At 45.3% G+C, this 20868-nt stretch overlaps 1 protein-coding gene across 2 annotated transcripts in view; it reads left to right on the forward strand.

Moving 5' to 3' along the window:
- The window catches only part of MAMLD1 (mastermind like domain containing 1), an 82413-nt gene extending 66133 nt beyond the window's left edge, over positions 1-16280 (forward strand). For both annotated transcript variants that reach the window (XM_065846832.2, XM_071813485.1), the window contains exons 3-5: positions 12066-12212; positions 13693-13774; positions 14064-16280. In XM_065846832.2, coding sequence (XP_065702904.1) covers positions 12066-12212; positions 13693-13774; positions 14064-15082 — 1248 coding nt within the window. In that variant the 3' untranslated portion in view covers positions 15083-16280. The remainder of the gene's footprint in view (positions 1-12065; positions 12213-13692; positions 13775-14063) is intronic.
- The last annotated feature ends 4588 nt before the right edge of the window (positions 16281-20868 follow it).

A 20868-nucleotide genomic window follows, 5' to 3' on the forward strand; every position in this document is an offset into this window, starting at 1 on the left:
AAAACAACTATAAAAACCAGATAGTAATGCTGTTCAGAAAGGTCTGCAGCAGTGTATCTCAGGACAAGGTACAAATGTTTCTGCCAAGCCCTTACATGGGTAGGATGCCAAAATCTGGGTTATTCTTAAAGGGATCTCTAAGCAGCCTGTACCCAGAAGGTGAAGAAAAAGGAACTTGTTGGCCACTCCTCCTTTTCACAATAGAGAGAAATGGGCCAAGAAGCTTTCTTGGTGTAGTTGAGTCTTCCCCAGAAAGGCTGAGCTTATTTCGTGTTCTCTCAGTGGAGGAAAGCTTGCAAACAGGCTGTGTCTAGCATCTCTAAAAGAATCAAAACACCCTGGTATCTGAAGGTTTCCAAGAGTTCATACTGAATTCTTCCTCTGTGGCCTGATCATAACACAGAGGAGCTGTGTCCCAACGTGGTTCTCCCATAGCACAGAACAAACACTTGTATTTTATGGTGATAGAGAAGATTATTTCCATCAAGAAATGAATGGGGACGACAGCAGTGACAAATGAAGATCTTACGGGTTCAAAACTGGTAAGCTGACTGTTTTGTTTTCAAGCTTGGATGTCTTGAACTAACCACCTAGAAACAGTACTTAGGTCAATCTGCTGACTCTGGTGGGCACCCGTGTTCTCAGCACTGCTGACAATCAGGGCGCTTCTAGGAAGTTGTCTGGACGTGGATATGAAAAGTTACAAAAAAGTGCCAGCTCAAAAATTAAAGCCTTCCTCTGAAAGTGAAGTTGTTCCTTCAGTCTGAAAATCAGGACTTCTGTTGCTCGCTGTGGTCAGAGCTGCTACTAAAGGGCAACTGAGGACTCCTGGTCCTCCTTGTCTTTTTTCTTTTACGCTCCTTGTCTTTTTTGTGCTCCTCGTCTTTTTTCTTTTACACTGAACTCTTAATTATGCTTGCATTTTACTGCAGTTTAGCAGGGAGTGCAGTGCAGAGCCCTAGATCCCTCGGGTAGAGTGAGTGCCCAGATCTCTGCCCTGGCCCTGGGGTGTGCTCACAGGCGGATCTGTGGCGCTGGAGGATGCACACACACACACACACACACACACACACACACACACGAGTTACGCTATGAAGAAGCTCAGTTTGCTTTTTACTCCCCCCTCCCCTCTTCTTCTTTTGTATAATTATTGCAAAACAGGCACAAATGAGTGTGTCACTTTAAACCATGAAACCACTTAGTCCGTAAAGACAGATTTGGCGTCTTTGTGCTGGCAGTGGCAGGGCAGTGCAGCGCTCCATAGTGATCCCACTGTTCTCCCTCTGCCCCGCACCCCGCCGCCACTCCCCACCCCCTCCGAGATTTGCTCCGTGTTTGCCTGCCTCTGTTTTTGTGGTTGGTAACCAGCAAAAGAATGGAATGGATTTAATGATTTGTTGGCTGCGGTGCCGGCGTGATTAAGTCAATAAAGCTGCAAGCTGAAAACAGACAGTGTAGTTACAGTATATGACTTTAACCTTGTTAATGCATGTTTATGTCCTCCTGCCCACTGTATAGCTGTATGTTGCATAAAGAAGATCTGACCAATCTTTAACCCATTAAATAATTCATAAAGTGAGAGCAGACATCAGCTACTTGCGGAGCGGATCAGTAACCATGGGGTCAGCAATAACTTTGGCTCCCTGGACCATATCCAGCATGTTTAAACTCTGGTGATGTCACCAGCCAGGCTTCTAACCTTAATCATTTGGATGGGAACAAAGGGAAGTTAACTGTTGACATGCAGTGTCTCTGTAGAAGAAACACTTATGAGTGCTCTGCAACATCTCTGCCTCACTGGGAACATGGACTAGCTCCAGCCTCCTCGCTTCTTTTACACGATTCCCTCTCTCCTTACAGCAGAAGTGTGGCTGTACAAATGTTCAAAGGCACACATTTCTTCAACTTCCATTATCTTAAGTGGCAGAGGCACCAAAATCCTATAGAACTTCAGGGGAATGTTGGCTGATTTGAGAAGATGGTATCTGGAGGCACTTGGGCATTTTTTTCATTGTGGATAAATTTTGAATGAAAAGTATCTCTGGCCATGCCAATGACAGAGAAGGACATATAATGGGGATGGAAGGAGGCAGAAGCCAGGGATGTGGGAAAAGCTGTGGAGGGAAGCAGGGCTGTTCTCACTGCAGTAAAAGCTCTCACAAGAAAATATCAAGCAGGACTTGCAGGAAGATTGTAGGATTCTCACCCGTAAATACCTCAGACAACCTCTTCTTTTTGTACCAGCACACAGCCCTCTTCACACAGCTCCTAGCTGGGCACTGAGGGATTTCCCTGCTGCGGCGATGTCCGTAGTTGTTGCAGCAGCTTCTTTCACTGGCAAAGAAGGGGCGAGTCATGGGATCACGGGGCGTGTGGCTGCGACAGGCTGCGCTCCGCTGGTCCGTGCAGCCAGGTTAGAGGCCCCAGGGGACCATTACAACTTGGTGTAGTTTAGTGCTCCTCTGAGATGCAACCAGCTGGGGCCAGACCCGGAGGAGAAATGCAGAGAGGACACGACAGAATCTCGTATGTGGAGTGAAGCAGAAAAAGCCCTTCCACCTCTCACTGGTGAGCAGCATGGAGCGCAGTTCTGCTGCAGGTCTGTGGGGTCATCACCCAAGGACATGGGAGAGGCACCATTTCAGGAGGCTGAAGAAATAACCCCATGCTGCCTGGGAACTGCTGCCTCCTGTTCAGGCAGTAACTTTAATTCCTTTTACGGTGAAACTGAGACAGAGGGAGAAATGAAGTGACCTGTCCATAGTCACCTGAAGAAACTATGTATGATGGAACTAGAAACTGAACCTGGTCATTCAAGCCCCAGTCCATATGGCCAGCTTTTAGCCTGTGACTCAGTCATGAAGCAAACTCAACATTCAGGATCGTCTCCTTTAGAGGTAGCTTGGGAGTTCACCTTTAATGATCCCATTTGCTACATCTCCTTCTGACAAATTGTGTGCTCACAGTCTTATGAGCTGACCCTCCACTGTGTGTGCAACGGGACACTCGCTTGTGCGAGTAAACTTGTCAGAGGCTCATGTGCCAGTCTGCATGGTGTGTATCCAGGTGTGCTTGCAAGCACATCTCTATGATGTGCCCATCTTCACGTCTAGGGCTATTTGGCCTATTAAAGGCACACAGGTGACTCTCACACAATTATTTGTGAGGCAGACAGCTGTGTACCGCAGAGCATATCCCAGAATGCACCACATCAGCCCAGGAGTGAATTTTCCAGATGCAAAAAAATACATCTCCTTGAGCTGGAGATGGGAGCTTGGACCCTCAGTCTGCTGTTGCCAGCATCTGCAGCCAGATACCAGGAGGAAAAGTGACTCGCAGAGCTAGAGCTGATTATCACTCAGTTATTCCCTGTTGCTTTATGGGTGTGCTAATGAAGACTCTCAATTTATACCCTGTGCTTTTTTGGTTGTTGTTGTTGGTTGGTTAGTTTGGTTTTGCCATAATCCAGAGCACAGTCTCTGCTTCAGAGAAGGTGCTCTGAAATTTATAGCAAGTCACGTGTGGTCTGAGTAGAAATTCCATGTTCCGTTTTCTTAGTTTTTAGCTTGGAATGTTGTGTGATGTGCCTGAAAATATTTCCTTGCCAGTCTATTGATTTCGATGAATGAACCCACATATACCTAGTGATGTTTTATTATCGCTCACCCACCATAGGGTATGTAGCAGCTGGTAATTTTTGTGCATTGACTGAATTTTTTTTTCTGCTTGATGGAAAACAGAGTCGCTCCAAGCATATGCTAATGCTGAATGGGGGGGTCCCAACTTCTGACCCATAGCTAATATCCTGCAAGTCACATGAAGCTACCAAGGATTCTTGAGCTGGAGTTCGAAATGCCTATGTTATCAGCAAATAAACACCATTAATTGCTTCTAATATGTCATGTAGTGGTTAAATGACAAGATCCTTATTAATATGCGTATATATCAGCCTTTTCAGTGTGTGTGAGGGGGAGTATGAAGTGGTTAAATTATTTAAAATTAGTGGGTAATATTTACAGGAAGGCATAAAGAACTGTCAGTTGAGGAAAGCAGCATTTTATGTTCTTGTCCCGGATGACCTTGCTCCAAGGACAAATCAGAGCTTGATGAAATGAAGCTGCAGATGGCTAGTGATCTCAACTCTGTAATAATGAAATGACACAGGAAAAAAAATGAGACATCTACAGTTTGTAAATACAATCTGAATGGAAGGGGAGAAAAGGAATTTTTAAGGGGAGATTGAGTTGACTTGGTTACAGCAGTTCAGCTCCGGGTGTTTTAATAATAATTTCCATTAAAAAAAATAATGGAATTGCTCCTTGTTCCACATGCTCAAGGTCACCTTAATACATTTTGCTTTTTTAACATGTCAATATCTTGGTTTTAAAAATTTGATCATGAGGGCTACCTAGTCACAGCCTACTTTGTATTCATTATTTTAGCATATTATTTATCACTGCATTTTGTTTTGTATGTCATGACGGTAATTTTTGGCATCTGGGTAGTTGATCTGCTACAACCATTTTAGGTGTTTGAATAGTTTCATCTGTTAGGGAAGAGTAAGATTGTAAGAGGTTTAATACTGAAAAAGTGATGTGATACTTTGTGCCAGAGCACTCTTTGTTTGTGCGCTTACATGAGAAATCAGGAGTATATACTGTTGGGTTTTGCATGTGAGCAGGTTTTCATGCAAAGGGCTTCTCAGAAGCGATTCGGCAGCCAACTGCTATTGAAAGTCAACAGGACTTGGGCATCTGCCTCTACAGATTGAACCTTTGCATGAAAAGGAAAAAGAAATTCATGGAAATACTAACTTAGAGAAATCAAGGGATTCTCAAGCCTCTGTGATCCAGACCACCTCACTGCTGTTCGCTGAGCTTTTTGGAAATGGGCAGGTAGAGAACTGATTTCTTCCATTAGCTCAGGTTTTCCCGACTTTCACTTTGTTAGGGTGAAATCTTCACCTTTTTTTGATCAGATCTTTTCTGTTCTCCCTAATACATAAATCTACTAGGCAGTTATTGCATTTCTCTGTAGCAGCTTTTGCTGTGTGCTGAGCTAACACAGCTCCTTTTGAATCTCATTGACACCTCTGAAAGCACGCCTTGACATAACACAAGGATTACTTGAGTCAAACCACTTTATAGATATGAGATGTTGTAGTTTGTCATCACAGCTAATGCAACCTTGTAGAGATGGGCAGAAGGACTACCGGCCAAAATTGGGTGAGATAAATACAGTTTTAGATTATCTCATTGAATTTATAGGCAAGCTGCCCTCCATGGGAACAAGAGCATGGTGTCAAGGGTTGGAGAATCATGATAGCTGTACAAGCCAAATATAAATATTTTGTTCTTCGCAGAGAATTCAATTTTTGGTCTTGACAATATGTTATATAGACAGGTACAAAACACCCACCTCTGCATCTTTGGGTGTATACACATAGAAACAATATCAGACCCAGTTTATGCAGTGCAGTGGTACAAAGACTTCCGGGGATGAGCCCAGCCCCATAGCATTGCTGTCAGGTGGAGGAGAAGTGTGATAATGCTGCAGGTACCACAGTCCCATTGCCATCAGGGTCTGGCAGACCCTCCGTGAGTTTCCAGTCCTGCCGAAAGGTTTGCCTTTCACTCAGGATGGTGGAGCAAAGCTGTTGGCTGGGTTGCCTGCACCCATGGCCTGGCAGTTCATCGGGGCCAAAGGATCTATTTGCAGGGGAACTGCTGTTGCTGGAGTCTTGATTGTGCCTCCTTACAAGCACCGCAGTCCCTGGGCAGGTGTGTGTCTGTGATACACCAGCTCTCCTGTCCGTGTTCTGCCTCGGGGTCTTGGCTGCTCCCAAAGCAGTTTCCCATGCTCTAACAACATGGTGCCGCTAACAGCGTCACAGCTTGATTTCAACTTGCCTGCTAAGGGATGCATTTTCATCTAAGGGAAAAAAAATCACTGTTGAAATAATTCATTCTGGATTTTCTGTCTTTCTGTTTCTCTGATTATTCCTGCTCTTCAACAGCATGTTTTCATGGATGAAACCAGCTCTGAAAATATTGGTAGTGTTTTTGCACAAAAGCTTTAACTAATATAATTTTTTTTTTAAGAGTGGAAATAGACTCAGTTTCCATCTTATTAAAATCATGGGTGGATTTTTAAAAGCACTTTGGGTACTTTGATAGGATTTTGTTTTGAACGGCAGGTAATATAAAAGCAGCTATAGGGAAATGAGTGTTTCATCTGTTTTGCTTGAAGGGAGGAGACCCTGATAAAATTGCTAGCCAGGTGTGCTGATCTTGTCATTGCTCCTAGCAAAGAAGGGGGACTACCTTTGAAGGAAGCTGCGCATGCTTGTACCGTATGAAAAGAAAGAGAGTGGTTTTTAAAAACAAAGCCATGTGTTCATGGATCACTTACAGTGTTCAAACAAAGCCTTTTCCTGACTGACAGCCACCAAGATAAGCTCAGAAACTTGAGTCTGTTATTATTTCATATGCTTGTATATCAAGTAAATGGGTGAAAGGCAGGTAAAAAAGGATCCACTGACCTGCACAGTTTGTTTTATCAATGTTCATACATTCTGTTAAAACAAACAAGCAAACAAACAAAAAGCTTTGTAGCATTTCTGAACTGAAAGGGTGTTTTATCTTGAAGAGCATCTCTGAATTGTGAGCAGAATTGAGGAGAGAAAAAAGACAGAAAACTTCCAAAGAGCAAATGGAGAGTTTTGTTAAAAGCAAGTAGCACACGTAGCCCCTGACTTCAGCATGAAGCAAATGAAGATGGCATCTCACAGCCACCAAACTCTTTAGTGGGCTGACACGATCATTCTGCCTAACCATGACCCTGGATTTTGTTTGCTTCGTTTGTATGCATTGACCAAGCAGGTTGACCATCTTAGTCTCTACTTGGATTAACAGCTGTGGAGGCAATGATCATCCTTTGTCGAGGTGGTGTCAATGTTTTCTATGGGGTTGCACAAGGTTATTACACACCAAGAATCTACATGTGGCTTTTCTGTAGATCTAAACATGAAAGTTTTTACATGCAGTTATATGGTTGAGCCAACTTTAATAGTATTAGTGTTTTAATTGCTTAGTCTGTAGGATTTATAGAGTGTTTGTGACTACAAGTCTTAGTCCTGGACATCAGATTGAAGTGCTGCCCAGGCATGAAAGCCCCACCATGGCGATGCAGCACACCTGCTAGTCAGGGACGAGGCACTGGCGGGCAGGCAGGAGACAGGGAAGTGCAGAGGCATTAGTTTGAAACTAGTATTTGCATTTCCTCAGCTGAGGACAGAACTCCCCATACGTAACAGATGTTCTTAAAATACAGAACAAAACTTGATTAATGAAGCTTCACCCCACCCCTAGAGAACAGCTGTCCCTGCCGTGAATACGGATCCACCTGAAGTCCCTGGCCGAGCAGCCGGGGCCTCGGAGCGGATCAGCACAGGCTCTTGTCAAGTCCTGTAGCCATGGTTTTCCTTTCTGTTTTTGTTTGTTTGGTCTGTTTTTTTCTGTGTGATGTCTCAGTAAATACTTCAAGCTGAGTTTTCTTTGGTTAACAATGAAACAAACAAACAAACAAAAACAACTGGTGGAAAAAGCAGGTTGTCCCTTTCTCGTATTTACAGCTGAATCTACCCTGAGCGACCCACTTCCTTTGGTCTTTTACGCTGAGGTGCTGTGGCTCGTGTCAACAACTACTCGGTTTTAAGCTCTATAATTACTGGATTCAGCTGGATGCCCCATTGAAAGCAGAGGGAATATTTTTCAAATCAGCAATGTCTTTTGAAATGGAAGAAACTTTTTAAATGTAGGTACTACAGGCATTTTTAATTAGGTGTGTTTCTATTCTTCCACTGCTGCTAATGCTTTCAGTTAGGAAGTGCAGTTCTTCCCTGATTCTGCAAACATCTACCGAAATTCGCAGAGCTGCCTGTCTCTCTCTCAGTAACCTTGCTGTGACCTGGTTATCTGTTAGAACCGCAAAGAATTCTGTCTCTAATTAGTCCATCTGTTAACTATTGAAATTCATGGCTTAGTTTTATTGTCTGGGTCTGTAACATAATGGTGAATGGTCTCACCTGGCAGCTTATTTCTTGTAAAGCAAATGTGCCTTTCCAAGAGCCATTTTGGTGCAGATAACTGTCTTTTCAGCATTGGACAAATGACTCTGTCTAGCAGCCTGCAGTCCCCTTCATGCCCTCACTGAAATAAATTGTACATCTCCAATAGCTCTGGGCTTAAGTCAATACAATTTAACATGTACATTTCTTTGTTATATTCTTTGGAGTTACACTGTAAGAGCAGATGGGAAAGTTTAATAATGATAAATGAGTTTAGTGTTTTCACATAGTCCTGAAAAAACAATGAATGTTCTTTATTAAAGATTAGAGGGATTTTAACATATTTGCCAAAGAGTGATTAAAGCTCTAGCTCAGATCCTTAGAAAGTCTTGCTTTTAAATTCTTTTTGGACTGTTTGTTAATGAGGATTCAGAGGAATTAGGGGCCATAAATTTCTTCATTCTCGCTTAAGTGAAGCCACAAAGTGATTACTGGATATATAAATAAGTGCCAAGGACTGGAGTTTATCAAGCGCGTTCACACAGAACAATGTATCTCTGTGCTTATTTACTGCCGTTGTGCGTCTTGTACATAATCACATGATGGGGCTGGGCAGGTTGAGCTCATCAGTGGGTTTTTAGAAGGATGTAGATTCATAAATATACGTGGTAGATCTCAGTGGGACTGTTTGCACTCTTCGCATTAAGCGTGTGCCCGAGTGTTGTGCTGGCCCAGACCCAGGCTGGCTGCAGCTGGACGCAGGGATCTGCAGATGCGTTTGCCCACCCTGGGCAGCCTGTGCACAGGCTGGGTGGCTGGGAGGGACTGGTTTCACTGGGCTGTGCAGCGGCTTTTACAATTACAGCCAGTGGTGGAATACTGACACAAACAGGGTACATTCCTGCAAACCTGGAACCTGATTCTTTTCTCCAAGTCAGAGCAGTGAGGCTTGCCCCAGTGCCTTTTGAACAGAAATTGCCACACTGGAAAGCCCAGGGAGAGCTGCAGGAGCTCCAGATCTGCTGTGCCACAGTTCGCCTAGCAACAGAAATACATGCTCTCCAGTTCTAGGTCCGCACAGCGTGCCATTTGGCTAGAGGTTCAGCCCATTTGATACTGCTATATGAATTTGAGGGGGGAATGGCAAAAAAACCCGTCATACCTACATGCGCTTTTTTTTTCTTAAAAAACTGAAGAATAAGAATCCCCTGTAGCCATCTGTACCCTCCAGTGTAGCTGGCAGCTGGCTCAGCTGCACGGCACTTTGGCTGTGAATATCCACTTCCATCATTCCTGACTTTGAGACTCAAAGCCTTTTCCCTTTGGTGTCTTCCTGGATTTTAAAATGCGATAGTCTGAACTATAGACAAGTTAAGATTATGGCTTGTTTGGCATTCCCTTATTATGGGAAGGAAAGTGATTTTTCTTCAGGAGTGATGAAAAGGAAAAATGTTTAAAGTTCATTAACCTTTGGTACAGATAGCAGTGTCCTTTAGACTACACCAGAGCTATTCTTAGTCCTGACGTTTAGGTGGTTATTTTTTATTGTAAGGAAATACAGTAGTTCCCACTAGTGGTGAAAAGAGAGAACTTTTTCCTTTTTCTTTTCTTTTTTCTTTTTTTTCGCTTAACCTAAATGTGAACTGTAGAACGCAAAATTTTTAATTCATTTCTTGTCTTCCCATCTATGCTATTTTGTCCTAATTTCCCCAAAAGCAAAATTTATATCTGTAGATTGTTTCTTTACTGGCTAATTAAGTGTTATACAACTTTGCTCTGAAAAACTCAGCAACCCATTCTGTGTATTTGCAAATGAACTTCGCTGATTGTCATTATTGCTATAGGGTGCCTGCAGAAAGTCCCATATAATTAAGCTGTTGTACTGCCACAGCACAAGAACTGCAATTAATAATGTGATTTACACTTCTGTAACATTAATAATATGGAAAAATCAACATTATCTTCTTGATGATGCTTAGGAGAAATTAGAATGAGGTGGACATGATTAGGAAAAGAGACTTTAATGTTATGACTTGTTAATGCAATAGCCCTGAGCAAGACATCAGAATGATTGTCCTTGCACTAAACTCATTTGCTTCAGTAAGCACAGACCCTCTGCACGCAACAAGACAAGTTTGGAGGAAATTGGATAGATGGCAGGGATTTTGGTGGTATGAACATTTCAGTGTCTTTCCTGTGCAGAGTACACAAACTGAATCTCTGCACTTTCAAATATTCCCCTAGAGGCAATCTGCATTATTCAAAGCTTAACTGTAGCTGCAGAATCATGTCTGACATGAAAGCAGAGTGCTAGCTTTACGTGAACTTTCATATTTACATCTGCAGTAAATCATATTTACTTTTTTCCTACCCTCCCTCTTTTTCTGTGGGAGACAAGGAGTAAAATAGGTAGGAGGGAAGGAGGAGGAGGAGACATGTCCAGCAGAATTGTAAGCAAAGCACCAGTAATAAAGTCTAGTCATATGAGACTGCCCATGAATTGGAATGATAATGAGAGCAGTGATGAGCTGCAGGTTTGTGTCTTTTAGTAAATTATCTAGCAGGCATTTACATTTCATCAATTGTGCTTCTGCATAATAGACCAAAGTGCTACAACAAAAGGAGGCACCATAAAAATTAGTCATTTCGGTGACCTTCCTGGTAATCGCTCTTACAAAGAATATCTTGGAAGGAGTTGGGTGATTCCTCATGGTGAAACTGCTGTGGAAAGGTGCCCCAGGCCCGAGAAGCTTGCCTGGTGACAAATGCCTTCCAAGGCTTTCTTCTGGCAACTCTGAAACATGGCTTGTATCCTGTTTTCTCCTTCTGAGCATGCTTCTAATTGTCAGATGTCAAAAGGCAACAACCATTTTCTTCTTGCTTATCTCCTGATAACATTGATTCTCAAACAAAGGATGTGGGCTTCCATTCTGAAAACAAAGGAAGCATGGCCCAGCTAAGGATACTGGATATAATATACATACTTCTCCCTGCCAATAATAACAAAGCATCATAAATAATGTAGAAGCTGGATGTGAAAATGGAGAAAGGGGAATACACTAGTACTGCTGGTCCTGGGTACAGCACTTACTTGTCCTCAGTGAGGCCCTGACTTCCACTTCATTTTTCTCTTGTATTTCCCTGACAGCCTGCCAGCTCTTAAGATGTTTAGCCTTCAGTATTTTTTTTAATTATTTTTCCCTTTTGGGTTGTGTCTTCATCATGTTCTTGTGATTTTTTTTTCTCTTCTCCCCACAATGCTCTTTCTTTGAAGGCAAATCTTCAGCTCGTGAAAGTCAACTCAGATCTTTCACTGAGGACTTACAGCAAGGCCAGTTTGCACCAGCCAGGAATCAGGCCCACGGCATTACTGACTTGTGCCCTGCCGTGACCTGACCGGCATTTTATACGTTCTCCTCTCCTTTCACAATTAGCTCTTCTCATTTGTCCAATCATGGAAACCACAAGAACCACTTCAATCCCAGGCGCACATCTTCCCCATCTTTCCAGGTCCCTAGTCTGATGGCACCTTTTTCCCGCTTCTGCCTTTAGATAGCTGTTTTCTTTTACTGTAGGTTTCTCCTTTATATCAAATTGCCAAATCCTACCCTGATACAACTTTTCTTTCCTTATGTGTCTCAGTGTAGCAGTGGAGAACTGGTGGGAAATGTGACACTTTACTCACATCCCTTCTGCCACCCAGACAGCCATGTGACTCCAGTAATGGTGGTGAATCAGTCCTGTAGCCTTGGGCTAGTCACAAATAATTTTGAATTAACCTTTTGCTTCTCTCACTTCTTCTTGTGCTGATCCTCAGAAATCAGAGTAGTCCCCTGCCCCTCGCTATCCTCACTGTGATGTGTCAGTCCATGTGAATGCACAAGGTGTTTTGGCCTTGGGGACAGCCAAAGACTTGAGAGAGGACATCAAGAGGATAAGGGCTTGTGTTGTTATCTCCCTGATGAGATTAATTTTCTTTTTTCATCTTTCTTGGCAGGATCAAAACGCTGGAATGGTTGCCAGACTTCAGGAGCCGGGCTCCATCCCAAGCGGAGGCTCTGTGACGGCACCAGCCACAGTGAATGGGTACACGATGAGGAACCATTTACTGAAGCAGCAAATAATGAAACGACAGCTGATGCAGGTAGGATGCCGAGTGCCTCTGTGGGTTCCTGTGCTGTCCGCCTCACTGGGAAGGACAGGACTAACTGGAATGGGGAAATCACCAGTCAGCAAACACTAAGGAGTCACCCTGGAATTGCTGGCTTGAGTCAGACTGGGGCTGAGGTGGTGAGTCCAGGATGTCATACCCAAGGCAGGCCGTGGTCAAGTGCTGCTCAGCATGTCCAAGTGCAGATCTGCCCACTCGCATGCAAGGGAAGGATTCAGTCACCTCCATATCACTGCTGTCATCCTTGGTCAGCCACAGTGTTGGGAGGGAAAATGTAGAGAAAGGAGGCTTGGAGACTGAGTCAGCTCTAGGAGAGATGTTCTCCATGCTTGCCTTTCTCTCTGGTTCCCTGGGGATTTACCAGATCACATGTTAGACTCCAGTTTGTCCTGGAATATGCTGGTCTCTCTAGCAACAGAAGTCCACGTATGAGGTTTATAACATGCTGTACAAAGGAGCAGGGATGGAGGAATCCCACAGATGAGTTGGGTGATGCAGCATTGAACATGTGCCCCTGACTTTCTAAGTGTGCTGCTGGATTCAGGTCAAGGAGACTCATTTCTTTGGATGGGAAATGAGATGAGAAGTAGCTCAGAAAAACCTTCAACCAAGTACTGTCCTGCTCATTGATCAGATTCCCTTTCAAAATCAACTCTGCCTCCTTGTCACAAATTGGCTTCAAGCTTCTCTGTGCTGCTCTAATACAGCAGGACTTCAGCCAGGCCTCAGCTTCCACCATCCGTGGAGAGTTCCCCAGGTCACAGCTGCTGTTCACAGCAAGGGTAGAGTGTGGTGACAAGTTCTGGGGTTAAATGGTGGGAGATGCAAATCATGTCACTTGGAGAAAGCCAGCAATGCCTTGCTCAGGGGGCGTCTGCTGAGGATCCCTGGCTTGTTCTGGCTCACTGCTTTGTTCTGGTTAGAAGTGGCAACCAGCACAAAAGGTGGTGGTACAAATGAGCAGAGCCATCCTTCAGGCAGGGTAATGGTCACCAGCAGTCTCCTGTTTGGCAATGTGTCCCTGCAATGCTGCTGCAGATTCTGTTCACTAATACACTTTTGGGCACCTTTTGTCCCCGGATCTGGTACTTCAGAGAACACGTCCACGTGGTCAGCACGAGAAGCACTGTGGAGACATCAGGATTCCTGCAGCTTCTGGCTGTGCTGCACTTCACTCGTAAGCTGGTGAACACAAGGGTCTCCATGTTCATCCAGGCCTTAGACTGCCTGTACAGCATCTGCTGAAGGCTGCACTTTCTTGTGCTGGGCTGTTGTCAGGACACCTCTGCAAGAAGGGGCATGGGAACAATTAAGATCCAGTCTGAAGTGAACTGTCTGGGCTGAGTCTTGTCAGAGGTGTGTGTTACAGGAGAAATTGTTAATGATGACAGTGGCTACACCTCAAGTGTCTGCAAGAGACTGCAGCTTGACTGTTATGCCCCTTGTTTTCCAGGAAAAGCAGAAACAAAACATGCTGGGAGTAGCATCTGAGCAGAGGAGTTTGTTTGCAGCTCAGCAATTGAATCAGTTCCAAGGTAAGGAGAGAAGTGGCATGCTCTGAAAAGCCTCGAGGAGCCAGGGTCTGGGTTCTGATTAAAAGAGGCTGCTTAACGGTTCTCTGCGCTGAAATAAAAGCATATAACATTTTCTCATATATCATGAGATTCACCCATTTCCTTATCACTCCAGTAATAACTATTACAAAGAACACAGAGGAGAGGCTCATGTAATGAAAGGGGAAGACGGAGCAGCAGCCTTTCAAGGCTCTGCCATGTTTCCAGGGTGTGCGTGTGCTGATGGGTTAACGTGTCTCTTTGTACGCAGCTGTGCCGCAGCCCCTTGCCGCTGACTGCAGCCAGGTGATGCCGGCTCCTCCGCCCAACCACCGCATGCTGCCATCGAACCCAGCCATGCTCCAGAGCTCCTTGGGCTCTGGCATGGCCCCAGCCACCGCCAGCCAGAGCAGCGGGACCGTGGTGATGATTCCACACAACCCTGGCAAGCAGCAGGAGATTTTTCCACCTAATTCTGACTTTAACATCCCGCTGCGGCCAAGCCAGAACTCACTGGGCATGAACTCAGGGTGCCAAACAGTACACAGCCACTCTGCTGTGCGGCCAGGGATGCAGATGGCAGGCTTCAGTTCTGGTTCCTTAGTGAATCACTCTGCAACTCAGCAGCACTTCAGGCAGCCGAGTATGCCAAGAATCCCCAACGTCTACCCCAACTCATCTGCCCAGATGTGGACGCCGACCGCTGTGCCAAGAATGCCAAATCAAAGCCAAATGGATGCCAGCATGCAGCAGTTCTCCGGTAACGCTCTCTTCTCCAAGCAGAGCGTGAGGCCAAGCGCACCGGGTCAGCAGTTCTCCCAGCAGCCTGTCGTGCCGCCTAATCAGATCGCTCCCGGCGTCCAGGTCAGACAGATGCAAAAACTGAGCATGGGGCAGTCTGGCCAGGGCTTGAGCTCAATGAGTAATCAGAACTTGAGACACAATTTAACCAGAGGACCGTTGCCAGCTATGAATGTTATGAAATCAATGCCACAAGGAGTGTCCGGTTTTAACCAGCTCAATCCTGCCTCGGGCCTTGGCCCGCCCAGCTACCCGGCCGCCGGCCAGCCGCCCGATGCCTTCCCCAGGATGAGCGCGGCGGCCGAGCTGCCGCAGTATGACTTTGTGTCCCAGCACAGCGGCTCCGTCATGCCCACCAACTGCAGCGACACCGACTTCCTCGACTCTCTCATGAAAAACAGCAGCAGCAACGACGAGGAGTGGTTGAACAATCTGACAATGATAGATGACATTTTGGGACAGCACGCTCAAAGCTCCGGGCATGTTTAGCTCGGAGAGAAGCAGTCTCATTGTATAAAACATACGTGTGACTTTCAAAAAGCAGCAGACAACCCACAAAAGCCGCTGCCTCTTTCAATACAGAATGAAGAGACTCAGCCAATTCTTTGCCTGCATCAAAGTTTAATATTGGCAGTTTTTCAGATGACTGTATATATTTGAATATTTTGTAAATTATGTTTTCCTAAACCTTAAATGTAGAAGTATTTATACTTCTTTGCTGGACTGTTTGTAAATAAATCTATAGCATAACTTTTGGTTTTATTATAGTGATTTCATTATACCTTGTTATAAATATGCAAATAATATTGTTAGTTTCAGTAATACTGTGTATTACAGCATAAACTACTTATGTTTTTGACATAACTTAACACATGAACTAGGGGTGTCATTGCAACCAGACTAAGCAGAAATCAGATGTGGCATCTGTTCTCCCATATGAAGAGAAAAGATGGAAAAGTTGCATTAAAAAAAAATCCATAAAAAGAGCTGCTGATTCCCTTGTGGCTCAGTCTTGCAGCCCGATTCTGGTATGGAGGTCCCATCTGGGCTCCTGGTGCATTCAGAGATCTGCCCACAGAGATCCATTTGCAATATCTCGGGCAAGTTCTCAATTTGATACACTCCAGTAGGTCGATTTGACACTGACAATGTGTCGTCCATTGTCCTGCAGCGAGTGTGTGCTGGTGGTGTTACAGCTGCTGCCCGGCACGTGCCTGGGCATCGCGGGCGGGCGAGCTCTGCGCTGTACGAACTGGGTGATGCTGGAGCGGAGGCGCTGGGCAGCCCCTGCCAAACCTCCCTGCCGACCGTGCCCTTCCGTGAAAAGGCAGCTCTGGCTTGCACACCTCTGCCATGTATATTTGTAGTGTACAGGTGATTTGTTCCTGGTTTTAAGGCTTTTCAGAATTTCTGTTTTCATGTGAGACTTTTTTTCAGGGGAAAAGTCTATAAACATTAATAGTTAATTTTTGATGTTTTTCTGTCAGCTACTGTTGTCCTATGTATATTTAAGAGTCTGTTTATAAAAGATTCACTGTACTGTAAACTTCTTAAAATGTTCATACTTTGTGTAATCATATTTTAATAGTCACGTCATACTTCGCAATACATTTGTAATATAACGTCAGCTTCAAGCACAGAATGTTTTTTTCTTCATACCATAATAAACTGCCAGGGGAAAATTGCATATACTTCATGTGCTCATTTCTCAGCTACGGCATTTCATACCTGCAGATATTTGAATTAATTTGATTTGTCCAGGATGCTACAACGTCAATTTAATAACGTGTACAAATGCTTGTGTGCTGTTAGTAGAAGAAATGGGCTAGGCAAGGAATTGAAGCAGGCTTTAATTTTATTTTAAGATGGCATTTCTTAGGCTTACTTTCCTTTTCCAGTCTAATTATAAGTGAAGGTGAAATTAATCTCTGTTGGGTTTTATTTTACATGGCACCACATTTATTTAGGTTACAGTTCTTGTTTCTAAAAGCTGGTATCAGTTGTTCCATCAGAACGTAAAGCCGTGAGGAGGGCTGGGGGGCTGAGGTGCAGTCCCACCTTGCTCATTCAGTGCTGTCTGTCAGGGCAGTGGTGGGTGCTGCTTGTCACTCCTTTGACACAGAAATCGTCTGGCAGGAGAGCTGGTACCTGCCCTGGGGGAGGCGAGGCAGGGAGGAGGGGTAGGAAGAAACAGGAAAATTTTAGCAGTCTTAAATAAATGCACAAACAGAATCTGTAGCTAGAACTGCCTGGTGTAAACAGCACCAAACACTGCCCCAGCTTCTTAGGGCTGGTGGAGAAGTCGTGTCGGTGCTGCTCTTTGTCCTGGCCACACTGTGGGCATGGCAAGCCTGAGGACATCTCCTGAGGAGATCTCCTTCAAAGTGGTCCATGCTGGAGAGGAGCATTGACAAGGTTGTCCTCACCCTGGAGTGGGTCCTTCAAGAAGCCTTTTCTCTGGAGCTGGATGGCAGAAAACAGCTCTCAAAGTCAAAAATGAGACGGGACAGTCAGGGTTTAGAGCAGTCGAGTACAAGCTCTGCTGCTGGTGCTCAGGTAGGGAGGAGACCCCTCCTAAGCACAACCACCCCAGACTTTGTCAGAGATCCCTGTGGCTTCATGATGGCAAAGGCAGGTCCTTGCCATGCAAGAGACTCCAAGAGAACTGGCTCCCAACTGGCTTGATCTTAAGAACGGCACGTACTTGCGTGAAAGCAGGGCAAGGAGGAAAGGAGCCAGTTTTTCCAGCAACGGAAATCAGCCCCACCAAACAATTGCCCAAATCAGGCTGCAAAACTCAGCAAGTGTCTGAATGAGACAGAAACACCGACTCACCTCCGGACAGCAGAGAATGGGAGAAATACCTCTGAGTACATCTGTGGTGAGGACAAAGGTGAGTTTGTTTGGCCATGAAAACTGGCACCGTTTCAGCAGCTTTTCTGTCGTGAGTGGTGTCCTGGCAGGGAGCAGCGCTGGCTGTGGCTGGGGCTTTGCTGCTTCACGGAGCTGCGGGTCTGACCACAGGTCTGGGAGCCGGCAGCGCTGGAGCCCCGCCGGGTTACAGCATGGCAGTCACACATTGCAGACAAGGCTGCTGCCCACACACTCTTCTTTAGGATATTAATAAGCGTCATAAGGTGCCCTCTTTTCGTTCTTTGTTTTGTGTCAATGTACCTCTCAGCTTTTCAGTTCTGCAGAATTTGGGTTACAGACACTGCAGGGGGGTGTCTTCAAAACCCAACTGTTTCCCACGGATTTTATGGTAAATGGTTTATTATGTACCCAATTGTTTTCACTCTGGGTTTTTTTTTGTCTAGTTTTTGAGTTGGTAGAGCTTTTCACCTCTCTGTATCCCAGTTGCTCATGTCTTGAGAGGGAATGATGATCCTTCCTTGCCACAGAGCTGCTGTCAGGAGCCAGGACTGTATCACACTTGGAAGAAGAACAGGGCCAAGTATTATCTTGTTCTCTCTGGTTGTGCTTGTAACTGCTAATTCTTAAACGTATCTTTTGGGGGGTTAGCAGATAACTGCTATGACTGGTGCTCTGTTTGGCTTTCAGCCCGGGAGCTGCTGCCTCTCCCCCGGTTCAGCAGGTGGCTTGTGCTGGAGCAGAAAGCGCAGGGATGTGCAGGGTGAAGGTGTGATCACTGTGGGGTAACATTTCAGCAACTGCAGCACTAGCACTCAAGTTCTGGTTGGTGTCAGGCTGTAACAGGTAATGTCTCTATCACAAGAAATTGTCTATTTTATTCTGCAAAAAATAACCTTTGTATGTGCTTTGCCTTCCCCTTTTCTACCTGTTTAAAGTGTGAAAATACCTGAAGTCTGATCCTACCTTTCCTTTCACAGTCTGTATCACTAAGGCGAATAGTTACAACTGGTGAGGGAGTAAGACTAAATACATCTGTACAGTTCTCCCATTGCATTTACTGGACTAGCAGATCACACCACAAGGTATAGATAGACTTACGCCATGAGCCAAATTCTGCTGCCTCACAGGCAGTGTAAACGTGGGGTAGGTCTGAAGGCAGCAGTGTAGCACGGGACCTACACAAGCATAAGTAAGAGCAGCATCTGGTGCTGTGGAGTGCAAAATGAATTTGGATTTCTAAAATAGTTACAAGGAACCAAGTGTCTGACAGCACTTGCTGTTGAAAGCTATCATTTATTTCCCAAGCAAGTTACGTCACCAGACTGCCCTCATAATTACGGCCATGAAAACAGAGGTAAGGCAGTAAGCTTTTCCTCTTAGATTCTAAAATAACATCAAATGCCTATAAAGGCCAGAATTTCCAAAGAAAGACCTGAGCTCACAAAAAGCCTGTCTGTCTGAAAGGTTAGTAGCATAGGTAAGTCAGACTTATTACGGAAAAATTCTCCTTGTGGACTAAAGCAACACATTTTTGACAAAGGCAACACAGAAAAACCACACTCATTCCTATCAGAGAGCATGCAGGCAGCACCTAGGAATAGATGTCGTGGAAACCTGGATCAGACAATTTTCCCAGGAGGCTGAGCCCTGACTTATGCAGAACTTGAGCTCTGCTGCTCAGTGGCTCTCCAGGATTGATTACATGTCTTGGTTAAGAAGCTTTCAACAAAGGAAGCTGCACTGATGTTGAAGTGTAAGGTCAAGTTCTCCTCTTGTGTAGGATGTTGTAAATCAGGAGCTATTCCACTGCCTGCAGCAGGGTAACCCCTGATTTACTCCAGTCTGGGAGCCAGAGCGAGCACCTGGCAGGAGGCTGGCACTTGCCTCCTGGTCCTGCCCTACTCGCCCCGTGCTGCGGGAGAGGTACCACAGATGTGCCGGGTGGTCCCAGGAGAGGACCTGCTCCGAGCTGGCACCTGTCTGCAGGGCAGGCAAGGGCGAGGGAAGGTGTGAGGGCGAGCGGCCGGCTGCTGCGCCAGCTCTGCCTCCTCTCCTGCCACACGTCTGCAGTGACGGGCAGGTGGCACGTGCTCCTGGGGCCACAGTTAGCCCTGGCACATCTGCCCAGACGTCTATTCAGGCTGAGCTCAGGTTTTGGTGCATAATGCCAAATTACTGCCTGTTTCACCTTCTATTCCCTGCTGTATATATAGCAATTTTTTTTTTTTTTTTTTAAAGCCAAGAGTCTGGAGGAGAGTGGTGTGTTTTAAATACCAATAAGGGTCTCTCCTGGGCAAGCTAAAATACAAGTACTTGTTGGCAGCTGCAGGAGTTACTGAGAACTTAAGACTTTGGCTGGTCAAGAGGCCTCCAGTGTACAATCCTGCATAAAACCGGGGAAAGACACCTTATTAAAGCAGCAGGCTGAAAACAGTAGAGGTGTAGTTAAGCACAGACATTTTCTTTGCTCCCTCCCAGCTCACTCGATGGTTTTGTAGCACTGTGCAAAATAAATATGCTGTTTTATACATGTCTTAATCCATTTCCCCTTACGTGGCAGGCCTGAGACTTTGCTTTTATCCCCGCTCTGCCCGAAGCAGCCGTTCGCCCAACAAGGGCTCGTGCTGTCTGCACTGGGCAGTGTGTGTTGGTGTTGGACAGCCATGACCATGCACGTGGTGGGGACATGGAGCTCCGTTTCTTTGCTTTCCTGAGCTCAGGATGTAGAGATGGTGGAAATTTGTTTTGTTTTTCTCAAGGTTTGCGTGACAGTGGTGGGGGTTGCGTCATGGGGATGTGTCACTGCTACAGCAATGCTTTGTCCCCACAGCCCAAAAGGCCCTTTGCTGCGTGGCTGAACCCTGCTGCTGGTCTCACATGTATCAGAGACAGAAACCACTGAGAAGCTCTGGACTTAGGTGCATCACATGGTTTTTGTCCTTATGAAGGTTTATGATGCTGCAATTTAATGTCCGAGATTTAAACAATTTGGTTGGATAAGAAAAAAGAAATGTCATTTGAAGCTCAAAGTCAGATTTATATCAAAAAAGGACACTTTAATTATTCTGATGTTGTCTTAAACCCTTTTCAAGGAGTGAAAGGACCCGAGTGCTGACCATGCTTGGTTCCACATCCTGGATCTGTTTGATGTATGGCTGAGACAGACAAGACCTGGGGCAGTGGCAGGAGGTGGGGAGACTGGTCTATTTTCACTCCCTGAGGGGAAACCAGCCTGAAGCTATAAAGTTGTGAAATCTCTTTTTTCTTTGCTAGTATAGAGCTGTGCTTGACTCCATCCAGCTGCAGAAACATGCTTTGTTTCAAGTTTACAGACTATTCCTTGTTAGTTCTGCTGGCTTTGTATGGCAGCCAGGGAAACAGAATTACCTCGCAGACCAGGA

This window comes from Patagioenas fasciata, chromosome 11 (assembly GCF_037038585.1).
Source record: "Patagioenas fasciata isolate bPatFas1 chromosome 11, bPatFas1.hap1, whole genome shotgun sequence".
NCBI lineage: Eukaryota > Metazoa > Chordata > Aves > Columbiformes > Columbidae > Patagioenas > Patagioenas fasciata.